This window comes from Loxodonta africana, chromosome 23 (assembly GCF_030014295.1).
Source record: "Loxodonta africana isolate mLoxAfr1 chromosome 23, mLoxAfr1.hap2, whole genome shotgun sequence".
Taxonomy (NCBI): Eukaryota; Metazoa; Chordata; class Mammalia; order Proboscidea; family Elephantidae; genus Loxodonta; species Loxodonta africana.
In genome coordinates this window covers 16,260,998-16,274,111 of record NC_087364.1, presented here as the reverse complement: position 1 = coordinate 16,274,111, position 13,114 = coordinate 16,260,998, and the positions used below count along the sequence as shown (strand labels likewise).

Sequence of the window (13,114 nt, the reverse complement as noted above, 5' to 3'; positions counted from 1 at the left end):
TTTCAATGGCTGATTTTTTTAGAAGTAGCTTGCCAGGTCTTTTTTCCGTGGCACCTCTGGGTGAACTCGAACCTCCAGCCTTTCCATTAGCAGCCGAGTACTTAACCATTTGCACCAACCAGGAACTAATGCAGATATTATAACCATTTAAGATCCATAGAAATCTATAGGACAACAGTGATCTAAGCAATTCATTCATTCACTCAGTGATTCATTCATTTAACAAATACTGTTGAGTGGCTACTATGTGCCCAGCACTGACTTGGATGCTGGTATATAAAGATGGTTAAAACATGGCCTTGCTTTCAAGGAGCTTTCAGCCTTACAAAAGAAGAAAGGTATATAAGAAAATAACAGTAAAATCAGTGCTATGAATGAAGTTCAAAAAGGAAAAATGTCTAAGACGCTTATGAACTTGTTTTGGAGATAAGATCAGTAAAATACAACTGTAAAATTTAGTTTTCAAACAAGTATGTAAGAGTTGACTTAGCCAAGTGAGTTTTTGCTCTTAATGAAATGGTCACCTTGGAGGCTATTAACTTGTTCCAATAAGAATGCACATCCTGAAATTATCTACAGAACGAGAGAATTTTCTTTTTTTCTCGATGACCTCATAGTGATAGTTTTATTTTGGCTAAAAGAGAGCATTGCCCAACTTGACTGCATACCTTAATTATCAGTTTGAATTTCTTTTTACTGTTTCAAATACCCAATCTACCCTCAGAGAACAAAGTTATGCTCCTATTTAAGAAATTCAAAAGAATGTGGGCCAGTTTCTGGAGGGAGTTTCTAAGGAATTTAAAAAATGCTATGGTAGCATCATTAGAATAGACAATTACTTTGAAGAAGAGGACCTTCTCTTGGATTTATAATAGCTGGTATGTTGTTGATGTTGTCAGGTGCCGTCGATTCTGTTCCGACGCACAGCAACCCCATGTGTAACAGAACGAAATGCTGCCCGGTCCCGCACCATCCTTACAATTGTAGGTATGTTTGAGCCCATGGTTGTAGCCGCTGTGTCAATCCATCTCTTTGGAGGTCTTCCTCTTTTTCACTCACTGTCTACTTTACCAATCATGATGTCTTTCTCCAGGGATTAGTCCCTTCTGATAATGTATCCAAAGTAAGAGAGATGAAGTCTCGCCATCCTGGCATCTAAGGAGCATTCTGACTGTACTTCTTCCAAGAAGTGCCGGTATAAGACATTTAAAATGAGTGTTCATGCTTAATATTCACAAGGCATTGAGAATTACTCAATGATTGGTCCAGTCAGCTTAGTTCTTAAGAGTTCAGAGAAGAGAAAAATACAAGAACCAGGGTGAGCAGGGGTGGACCAGGAGGTACGTCTGACAGATCGACAAGGTTTTGACAGAGGCAACAGGCTGAACTTGTAGTTACATTTTTATTTGGATGAAACGCAAGTGAGTTCGGTGAGCGGCAAGTAGAAGCAAAGTTTAGAATTTATCCCATTAAACTGAACTATCCTAATAAAATAAAGAATGTCATAGAATTCTCTCTTCTGGAATTTTAAATAAGAGCATATTGACCATTCTTAGACTACTTCACCAGTTAGTTAGTGGCAGGTATGAGCTGGATGACCTCAGGAAAACCCGAATCCATCCCAGGAATTGCGACGATGTTTTAAGAGCTACATCAATCAGTTAAAACAAAAAATAAGGGAGGAAGAGCAACATCCAAATAGAACAACCGAGCCAGAAAAACTTCCCTTGGTCCATTCAGATCCTGAAGAGCAGGCATCATTGTCGTCGTTGTTAGTTGCCATGGAGTCAGCTCTAACTCATGGTCACCTTACATACAACAGAACTAAACGTCGCCTGGTCCTGCGCCATCTTCACGATCATTGGTAGGTTCGAGTCCATTGTTGTGGCTACTGCGTCAATCTGTCTCATTGACCGTATTCCTCATTTTCGTTGCCCCTCTACTTTACCTAACATGATGTCCTTTTTTAGTGACTGGTCTTCCCTGATGATGTGTCCAAAGTAATTGAGTCAAAGTCTCACCATCCTGGCTTCTAAGGAACATCACTGTGGTTCGTCTGTGACTTCTACCAGGGTTTGGAGGCAGCCACCTGTTTGTTAATTCTTTTACACATCCTTGGTTGGCTTCTTTTTTCAATTTTTCCAACAACTATTTCCTATTCTCCTGCTTGCTCAGTGGATGACCTGGTCTCTCACAATATCTGGAGTAGTGCTTCTCAAGCTTAAATGAGCCTTGGAGTCACCGGGAGATTGTGGAAATGTAGATTCTGGTTCATTAAGTGGATCTGGAGTCGGACCAAGATTCTGCATGTCTAAAATCTCTAATGTTGATGCTGCTGGTCCTGGACCACAAGCAAGGCTCTAGATCTGCGCAGCCTGATCTTTATGGATCACCCGGGGATCTTGTTAGAAATGTAGACTCTTGGGCCCCACCGGGATAACTGAATCAGAATCCACGTTCTCACAAGATGCCCAGGTGCTGGTGTGTACACTAAGCTTGAGAAGCAGTACTTCAGTATATCTGTCTTCTCCAGGCCTGCATCCTATCTGCTCCCTCCTGGAGCTTCAAGCTCTCTCTCCACCTACTCCTTCCCCTTGGCCTATGAACTTGCCAAGTCTCTCCCATTTTAAATAATGAAGTCCCCAAGTGGTGCAACCAGTTAGGTGCTTCATTACTAACTGAAAGGTTGGCAGTTCGAGCCCACCCAGAGCTGCCAATCTGTTTCCACAATAGGGTCTCCACTAGTCAGAAGTGATTTGGCAACAATTGTTTGTTTTTTTCGCAGGACCCTCTTTTCTCTTCCAGCATTAAGCCTTCTCCACAGCCCAAATCTGAGGGTTCCACACTGTCTGCTCCCCCTCACTTCCTGCCCCTGTCTCTACTACTTCACATCACATTACCTACCTACGTATGTATTTATGTGTGTGTGTGTGTGTCGAATGAAAGCTTTTGTAATAATTTTCATTCAAAATTGTCAACATTTAAACCGTTCAATACAACTCTTCTCAATTGTTTTTGATCAATTCATAACTCTGAGAAAGGCATATTGTAACCTAGATGGTTTAATGTCTGAGCAACTACTTTATTTTGGCAAGATGATGTGGAACCTGGCTATTCCTTCTTATTCTAGAAGGAGCCCCAAATTTACTTGAACTTCCATCCTGGCCCCTTCACTCAGTTGCTTAACTTCCTCAGTGAATCCACTTCACATTAGGGTGAAGTCCAAGCTTCCTAGCACGTCCTGCGGGGCCTCCCTCTCCAGCAGTTTCTCAAGTCTCCCCTACCCCCTCAATCTTTACAACGTGTCAGTACCAAACCACTCAGGATCTCTGGAGAACAGTCAACTTAAAGGTTGTCTGCATTCTTTACATACCTCACGCTGTGCCCTCCCGCTGGGTTGGCCTTGTGGCACCTCTCCCTCTTGGTGTTCTGGAGGATGTAATTATCTTAGAAATTAATAGAGAGATACTCAGGTTTGACCTGCATGAACTCGTTCAGTTTACTGCAAGGTAGACAAAAACCAAACCAAACCCGCTGCTGTCGAGTCAACCCCAACTCACAGCGACCCCACAGGACAGAGTAGAACTGCCCCACAGGGCTTCCAAGGCTGCAATCTTTATGGAAGAAGACTGCCACATCTTTCTACTGTGGAGCAGCTGGTGGGTTCGAACCACTGACCCTTTGGTTAGCACCCAAGGGCTTTAATCACTCTGCCATCAGGGCTCCTGTGTAAGACCTCACAACATTCATTTAGAACCTGAGAATCAGAATTAACAACTACAATTACAAGGTTAGTTCAACAGGTAGGAATCCAAATCTTTAGACTTCAGGCTTTTACCTTCAACAAGAGGCCTTGGGAAGAAGGCTTGACTACAGCTAGAACTCAGCGGAGGTCCCTGGTAGCTAGGGTCGGAGGCTGTCTGCTGTGGACAGAGTCTCAGCAGGCTCTTGGTGCTTGCCTCTGCCTTCTCTCAGTGAGTGAGCAGAAATTTAGGGTTTTGTGTGAATTTGCCTTGTGCAAACCTGCTGCAAAGGATCTCTTTAAAGTGTTAAAAAGCAAAGACGTCACTCTGAGGACTAAGGTGCACCTGGTATTTTCAGTCCTCTCAGACAAAAGTGAAAGCTGGACAATGAATAAGGAAGACTGAAGAAGAATTGATGCATTTGAATTATGGTGTTGACAAAAAAATATTGACTATACCATGGACTGCCAGAAGAATGAACAAGTCTATCTTGGAAGAAGTACAGCCTGAATGCTCCTTAGAAGTGAGGATGGAGAGACTTCATCTTCCATACTTTGGACATGTTATCAGGAGGGACCAGTCACTGGAAAAGGACATCACGCTTGGTAAAGTAGAAGGTCGGCGGAAAAGAGGAAGACCTTCAAGGAGATGGATTGACGCAGTGGCTGCAACAATGGGCTCAAGCATGACAACAATTTTGAGGATAGCGCAGGACAGGGCAGTGTTTTGTTCTGTTGTACATTGGGTCTCTGTGAGCCAGAACCAACTCGATGGCATCTAACAACAACACGTGAATTTGTCATCTTGGCTCCACATGACGAGGGCCAGGGTGACGTCAAAGACTAGTATGTCTTTTCTCCAAGGTCAAAGAATAGCCAAGTGGCACATCTTTTCTTCCAGGCTAGAGATTAAGGAGGTTGTTTAGACTTATGTCTCAAGGCTAGTTTACAAGATTAACTATGTTATATCTTCTATTAGCACACCATGCCAGATCACAGTCAACTTAAAGGCTGTTTATATTCTTCACATGCTTCTATGTCTATTATGGATTGAATTATAACCCCCCAAAATATGTGTTGTAAATCCTAACCTCTATGCCTGTGGTTATAATTCCATTCGGAAATGGGTTGTCTTTGTTAGGTTAATGAGGTAGGATTAGTGCAGGTTGTATCTTGAGTCACTCTCTTCTGAGATGTAAAAGAGATTCAACAAGCGAGCAAAGAAGAGATGGGGTAAGGTAGATGCCAAGACATATGAAGATCTATGAGGAAGCAGGAAGCAGAAGCTGAAGAGACAAGGACCTTCCTCCAGACCAAGAGAGAGAGAAAGCCTTCCCCTAGAACCAGCACCCGGAATTCAGACTTCTAGCCTCCTAAACAAGGAGAAAATAAATTTCTGTTTGTTAAAGCTAGCCATTTGCGGTACTTCTGTTAGAGAAGCACTAGATAACTAAGACAATTAATAAGGAATGCCTGCCTTGAGGATTGTGCTGTTTTAAAATCTATCTACATGGGATCGAATTGACAACAGCAACTCGAAAGGTTAGATAGGAAGCTTAGAGGGCAGCGAGTTTATGTTAAAGGATGAAATAATTCAGAAAAGGAGGGTGGGAATGATTGTACAAATTGAAGAATGTACTCAGTGTCACTGAATCGTACATGTGGAGATTGTTGGTGTGTGTTCTGCTGTGTATATTTTCAACAACCACAAAAAATGAAGATCAGAAGAGCAATAAGAGAGCAATACCTCTGATTTGTGTGGCTTTAAAATGAATATAGCATCCTCGGAGTTACCAATCTTTACAGCCCGGTGAGGCGAGGGGGTACTAGTATATTCATCTTACATAGATGAGGAAACTGGGGCTGGTACAAGTATCTGATTTACCCTAAAGGTCCTAGGCAGAGAGCGACAGCAATCTTCTGGTTCTCCAGTGGGTGCTACCCCGCCAGTTCACAGCTTGCAAAAGATTAGACAAATGTCAGATGTTATTAAGAATTCACTTTTGAAATTCTATATACTCACTGCTCTATTTTAAAAATATATTTCTCTAAAATGTTGCTACACTTATTAGCTCTCCCATTTCCAGACAGTTATCTGTTATTGGGTGCTGCTTTCTTAATTTAGACGTCACTACTCAATCCTAATTTAGAATTCATTCCTTTTAATAGCCTTGAGAGAAGTCTGTGACTTCTAACGCATTCCACCATTCACCGTTTCAAAATTCGAGTCTCAAACGTGCTATATTCCTTCTGCTGTATGGGTAGACTCCACCCTCAGAAAATTCTAGGTTAGCTCTTCATTTTAAAGAAATTCCTTGGATATATATTTGGATCTTTACTTTGATGCCAATTCTGTCTCCTTTGATAAATGCCTTTCTTAACTTCTCTGTTCACCTAAGGCCCTAAGGCCCTGTGTTAGAATAACTTTTTAAGGATAAGGACTTGTTCTAAATCGTTTTTCGATCATGTTGTCAGCAGTCTCCGAGGTGTACTTACTGTTTTCTCTGTGCACCCAAGGGAGTGATAGCTATATCCTAACTGGGAGGCATTCAGTAGTTATTAAATACCTATTATGTATGTTAACCAAAAGGAAACCCTGGTGGTGTAGTGGTTAAGAGCTACAGCTGCTAACCAAAAGGTCGGCAGTTCGAATCCACCATGCGCTCCTTGGAAATGCTATGGGGCGGTTCTACTCTGTCCTACAGGGTTGCTATGAGTCGAAATTGAAGGCAATAGGTTTGGTTTTCGGTATGTATATGTCAAATGAGGAGCCCTGGTGGCACTATGGTTAAGCACTTGGCTGCTAACTAAAAGGTCAGCGGTTTGAATCCACCCAGCAGCTCTGGGGGGGAAAGACCTGGTGATCTCCTGTAGAGATTACAGCCTAGGAAACCCTATGGGGCGGTTCTACTCTGTTCTATAGGGTTGCTATGAGTCAGAATGGACTCTACAGCACAGAATAACAGCGGCAACAGGTGTCAAATGGGGAGTCACTGGGTGGTGCAAAAGGTTAACGTGCTGGGACGCTAACTGAAAGGTTGGCAGTTCAGGTCCACCCAGCGGTGGCTCAGAAGAAAAGCCTGGTACTTCCTCAAAACCAGCCACTGAAAACTCTGTGGAGCACAGTCTTCCTCTGACGCACGCGGGGTCGTGGAGCACAGTTTTCCTCTGACGCACGCGGGGTCGTCCTGAGCTGGAGTCAACTCCACGGCAACCGGTATGGATCAAGTTACCAGGCAACTGCCAAGAATATGAGGTTAAAAGACCCTCCACATCCTGGGAAAACACTTTGTAGCATTCATGGGGATGGAAAGACAGGTCAGTCTACGGAAGTAAACAGCAATTCAGTCCACACTGGCAATATAATAGGGTGGGGGGCAGAACGGAGCCCGGGGCAAAGAAAGAAAGAAAAAACCCGTTGCCATCCAGTCCGAATCAACTCACAGCGACCCTGTAGGCCAGAGTAGAACCGCCCCATAGAGTTTCCAAGGAGCACCTGGTGGACTTAAACTGCCGACCTTTTGGTTAGCAGCCATAGCACTTAACCACTGCGCCACCAGGGTTTCCGGTGAAAAGAAAGGCTTGGCAAACTTCTTTGCCCACTGCTATCACCAAGCCCACTATTCCCTCTCCCACCCGTTCCTAATTTCCCTACCGAGATGACACCTTTGATGGCATGAAACCAACACAGAAACTCTTATGACAGTTTTACTTACAACATTACTTGCCATCATATCCTCTTGCAAAGATACAACTTTGCCCACATTTGCTTAAGCTAAGTGGAGGAAAACTGGAAGCTGAGGATGACAATACTACTTTCTTTCCAAATCTACTCGCTTTTATAAATACATCTCCTTGCTTTCCACACGCCCACTCCCCTGTCCACCTAGCTAAGCCCAGTGCGCAGGCACACACTCGCCCCCGGCCTGGATGCGCAGACCGGAACCTGCGTCTCCATGGCGACGCGTCACAAAGTGGCCATGTGCGCACGCGCGCTGGCCGCAGCCCTGAGCCGAACTGGAGCAAGGGGCCCCCGCGGCTGCCTACAGGGCAAGAATGGCACAGCTTGGGCCCGAGGCTCCGTGCCCCTTTCAATGCCGCCAGAAGATCCAGCCAAGTAAGACCATCCAGTCAGCCGGGGGAGGGGGTGTTTCCTGGAGAGGGGGCACTTCAGTCTTTAAGGATGGTTGCCCTCCTCTTATGGGTCGTGCACAATTAATTAAGGGACAGCCTGGGAGTCAGGGAGAATGAGAGGGTGTTTATGACCCTGCCCCTTGCTAGACCTTTGCCCTACATGCTGCCAAGCCCTGCCTCCCTAAAACATCTTTTTGTTTTTAACACCCCCAGGAAATGCCTGGCTAGGAGGGAGCAGGAAAAGGGAACCCCGGTGGCACAATGGTTAAGCGCTCAGCCGCTGACTGAAAAGGTTGGCTTTTGGAACCCACCCAGAGGCTCCGCAGGAGAAAGACCAGTTGATCTGTAGAGATTACAGCCTAGGAAACCCTATGGAGCAGTTCTACTCTGCCACAAGGGGCCGCAATGAGTCGGGATTAACTAGAGGGCACCTAACAGCAACAACAGTGCCCTTCTTGAAGAACAGGACCAAAGGCAGAAAAGGTGGGGAAGCTCTGATAGGGTTAGGCCAGCTGGAGTCCTGGTCTCCCTGCCTGATCTGGGAAACAGCAGAGAAATGGGGCAGCTGCAGAATACAGGGAAAAGCCCTACCCCCTTCCTCAGTGGGTCTGCCAGGACACGGTCTCCCCACCTGGCTGTAGCAGAGGCTGGAGGCGCTGTCTCTTCTAATCTGGCCTGATTTTACATCTGTCTCTTCTAATCTGGCCTGATTTTTCTTTAAAAGGGTTTTGTATTTAACAGACGCAGTGCTTTAATACTAGTTCTGAATGCCAATGCAGCAGGTTTCTGAATTCTTTTGGGACCGTGAAAGGGAGAACAACCCTAGCTGTCACGCTAGTTGCCTGATTACTGTGCAGTCAGCCCCGCCCCTGCCTTTCCAATGGCAGTAACACCCCACTGCAGGTATCTGGGTGGGTTACTGCGGTTCCACAGCTACGGAGCAGCAAGGAATTGTCCAACTGCAAATTCCTGAGAACTGCGGTCCTGTGAGAATGAATGGAATGCATATTTTCATTCCATTCATTACTTTTAAGTTAAGAACAGAATATGAAAATAATTAGTACAAAGTACTTACAATACGCCCTTTCTGAGCTTCTGTTGATGGTGGTAGCACAATTTGGAAAAGCAGAGTGGTGATGGTTGAACGACATGATAGATGTAATTAATGTCACAGAACTATATACGCAAAAATTGTTGAATTGGCCAATGTTTTATTTTTTTTTCTTATGAGTAAAAAATAAAAAAAAAAATTTTTTTTAAAGTAGAATAAAAAAGATCAATTTCTGTATTATGTGAAGGTAGACAAGAGTACCAAACCAAAAAACCAAACCCATAGCTCTCTAGTCTATTCTGATTCACAGTGGCCGCATGGGACAGAGTAGAACTACCTCATGGGGTTTTCTTGGTTGTAATCTTTAAAGAAGGAGATGGCTAGGCCTTTCTTCTGCAGCACCCCTGGGTGGATTCGAACTACCAACATTTAGGTTGGTAGTCAAACACAAACAGTTTGAATCACACAGGTGCCTAGCAGGAGAGCCAGAGGGGAGAAAGAATTTCTTGCTGTATTCCCTGACTACACTCCTTTTGAATTTCATTCTCACTTTCTGGTCACTCTTTCTTCATTTCTTTCACTGTTTCCTCTTCCCCTGCTCTTCCCGAAAATGTTGGAGTCCTTCAAGATTTATCCTTCTTGGTTTACATCCTCTATGTGAGTGACCACATCACATCCCAGGGCCACGTAAAGGTGCTAATGATTCTCTGATCTTTATGCTTAACTCTGACTTTTCTCCTACATTTCAAACGAAAATACCCAGCTGTCTACCAGAGAGTTCCATTTGGATGTCACAGAAGGGTCTCTAACTCAGCATGTCCACAGTTACAGTCCTTGTCCCTTTAAGCCTTCCAGACTTTGTGAGCTCAGTTAGGAGGCTCCCAGCTGCTCAGATTAGGATGGAAGGCAGCTTCTTGAACATCTTAATCTGAACACCAGATCTCATTAATTCTACCTCCAAAATTCCCTTCCCCTGAGAGAATTCAAGACTCCCCCCTCCAAAATGAAATATGTGTCCAATCACCTTCATGAACAAATTCCTCCTTTGCCATGAGACCAGAATAACTGGATAGTGCCTGGCTACCATTACTGAGTGTTTAGATGAAGGATTCTACAGCAAAATTCTGATCAAAAGGGAGGAAATGTGAAACAGAATTTCAAATTCTCATGGAATTCAGACTTCCTGGAGCCATTGAGGCCAGATGACTCCTCTGAAATTATTACCCTGAGGAAATCTTTAAACCCTGAAACAAAACTATCCCCTGAAGTCATCTTTGAACCAAATAGTACTTTAGTCTAATTATAAAAGAACATCTACATAAAATTAAATGTATATTAGACCATTGCAACCATTTCAGGACGTATCACATGATCAAGACCAATGGTACTGAAGGAAGAAGTCCAAGCTGCACTAAAGACACTGGAAAAAAACAAGGCTCCAGGAATTAATGGAATACCAATTCAGATGTTTCCATAAACGGTTGGAGTGCTGGAAGTATTCACTTGTCTATGCCAAGAAATTTGGAAGACAGCTACCTGGTCAACAGACTGGAAGAGATCCATATATGTGCCCATTCCAAAGAAAGGTGCTCCAACTGAATGCAGAAATTATCAAACAATATCATTAATATCACACGCAAGTAACATTTTGCTGAACAGTGGCTGCAGCAGTACATCAATAGGGAATTGCCAGAAATTCAAGCTGGATTCAGAAGAGGACACAGAATGAGAAACATCATTGCTGATGTCAGATGACTCTTGGCTGGAAGCAGAGAATGCCAGAAACATGTTTACCTGTGTTTTATTGAGTATACAAAGGCATTTGACTGTGTAAATCATAATAAATTATGGATAACATGATGAAGAATGAGAATTCCAGAACACTTAATTGTGCTCATGAGGAACTTGTACATAGACCAAGAGGCAAGCAGTCATTCAAACAGAACAAGGGAATACTGTGTGCATCAGGGTTGTATCCTTGCACCATACTTATTCAATCTGTATGCTGAGCAAATAATCTGAGAAGCTGCACTATATAAAGAAGAATGTGGCATCAGGATTGGAGGAAGACCCATTAACAACCTGAGATATGCAGATGACACAACCTTGCCTCCTGAAAGTAAAGAGGATTTGAAGCACTTACTGATAAAGATCAAAGGCCACAGCACTCAGTATGGATTACACCTCAACATAAAGAAAACCAAAATCCTCACAACTGGACCAATAAGCAACATCATGATGAAATGATTGAAGTTGTCAAGGATTTCATTTTACTTGGATCCACAACCAATACCCATGGAAGCAGCAGTCAAGAAATCAGATGATGTATTGCACTGGGTAAATCTGCTGCAAAAGACTTCTTTCAAGTGTTAAAAAGCAAAGATGTCACTTTGAAGACTAAAGTGTGCCTGACCCAAGCCGTGGTATTTTCAATTGCCTTATATGCATGTGAAAGCTGGACAATGAATAAGGATGACCAAAGGAGAATTGATGCCTCTGAATTATGGTGTTGGCAAAGAATATTGAATATATCACGATTGTCAGAAGAACAAACAAATCTGTCTTGGAAGAAGTACTGTCAGAATGCTCCTTAGAAGCAAGGATGGCAAAATTTCATCTTACATACTTTGGACATGTTATTAAAAAAAAAAATGTTATTAGGAGGGACAAATCCCAGAACACTTAATTGTGCTCATGAGGAACCTGTACGTAGATCAAGAGGCACTTGTTCGGACAGAACAAGGGGATACTGAGTGGTTTAAAGTCAGGAAAGGTGTGCGTCAGGGCTGTATTCTTTCACCATACCTATTCAATCTGTACGCTGAGCAAAGAATCTGAGAAGCTGGACTATACGAATAAGAACAGGGCATCAGGATTGGAGGAAGACTCATTAACAACCTGCATTATGCAGATGACACAACCTTGGTTGCTGAAAGTGAAGAGGACTTGAAGCACTTACTACTGAAGATCAAAGACCACAGCCTTCAGTATGGATTACATCTAGACATAAAGAAAACAAAAATCCTCACAACTGGACCAAAGACCAACATCATGAAAACGGAGGAAAGATAGACGTTGTCAAGGATCTCGTTTCACTTGGATCCACATTCAACATCCATGGAAGCAGCAGTCAAGAAATCAAACGACGCATTGCATTGGGCAAATCTGCTGCAAAAGACCTTTTTAAAGTGTTGAAAAGCAAAGAGGTCATCTTGAAGACTAAGGTGTGCCTGACCCAAGCCACGGTATTTTCATTCGTATCATATTTTTTTTTTTTTATCATATGCATGTGAAAGCTGGACAGTGAATAAGGAAGACCGAAGGAGAATTGATGACTTTGAATTGTGGCACTGGCAAAGAATATTGAGTATACAAAGGACTGCCAAAAGAATGAACAAATCTGTCTTGGAAGAAGTACAACCAGAATGCTCCTTAGAAGCAAGAATGGCGAGACTGCGTCTCACATACTTTGGACATGTTGTCAGGACGGATCAGTCCCTGGAGAAGGACATGATGCATGGTGAAGCACAGGGTCAGCGGAAAAGAGGAAGACCCTTAACGAGGCGGATTGACACAGTAGCTGCAACAATGAGCTCAAGCATAACAACGATTGTAAGGACGGCGCAGGACCAGGTAGTGTTTCGTTCTGTTGTGCAAAGGGTTGCTATGAGTCAGAACCAACTCTGCAGCACTTAACAACAACAACAAGAAGAATCCCTGAAGAAGGACATCATGGTTGGTAAAGTAGAGAGTCAGCGAAAAAGAGGAAGACCCTAGACGACATAGACTGACACAGTGGCTGGCTGCAACAATGGGCTCAAACATGGCAACGACTATGAGGATGGTGCAGGACCGGCAGAGCTTTGTTCTGTTTTACATCAAATCACTATGAGTCAGAACCATCCTGATGGAACCTAATGACAACAGAACAACACCTGAGGGTGTAGCCCAGCTATAAGACCTCATAAACCTGCTGTGGCCATTTCTCCCTCTGCTCTACTCACGATGGGCCATTTGTCCCACCGCATACCCATACCCCATGCTACTTCCTCTGTGTGATGCTTTACTTCATAAACTCCTATGTTCCCCTGTCAAACTTCTAATAAACTCAGTCTCAGCTCAGAGGTCACCTATCCTAGGGAGCCCCTCCTGGACCCTCCCTCTCTGCCTTCTCTCATCCAAGCAGA

The 13,114-nt window shown here is 43.6% G+C and overlaps 1 protein-coding gene across 1 annotated transcript in view; it reads left to right on the top strand.

Moving 5' to 3' along the window:
• Positions 1-7,698: 7,698 nt before the first annotated feature.
• Positions 7,699-13,114, top strand: part of TEX26 (testis expressed 26) — a 58,280-nt gene continuing 52,864 nt past the window's right edge. The window contains exon 1 of the mRNA XM_064275192.1: positions 7,699-7,859. Within this exon, the coding sequence (XP_064131262.1) occupies positions 7,699-7,859 (161 nt within the window). The remainder of the gene's footprint in view (positions 7,860-13,114) is intronic.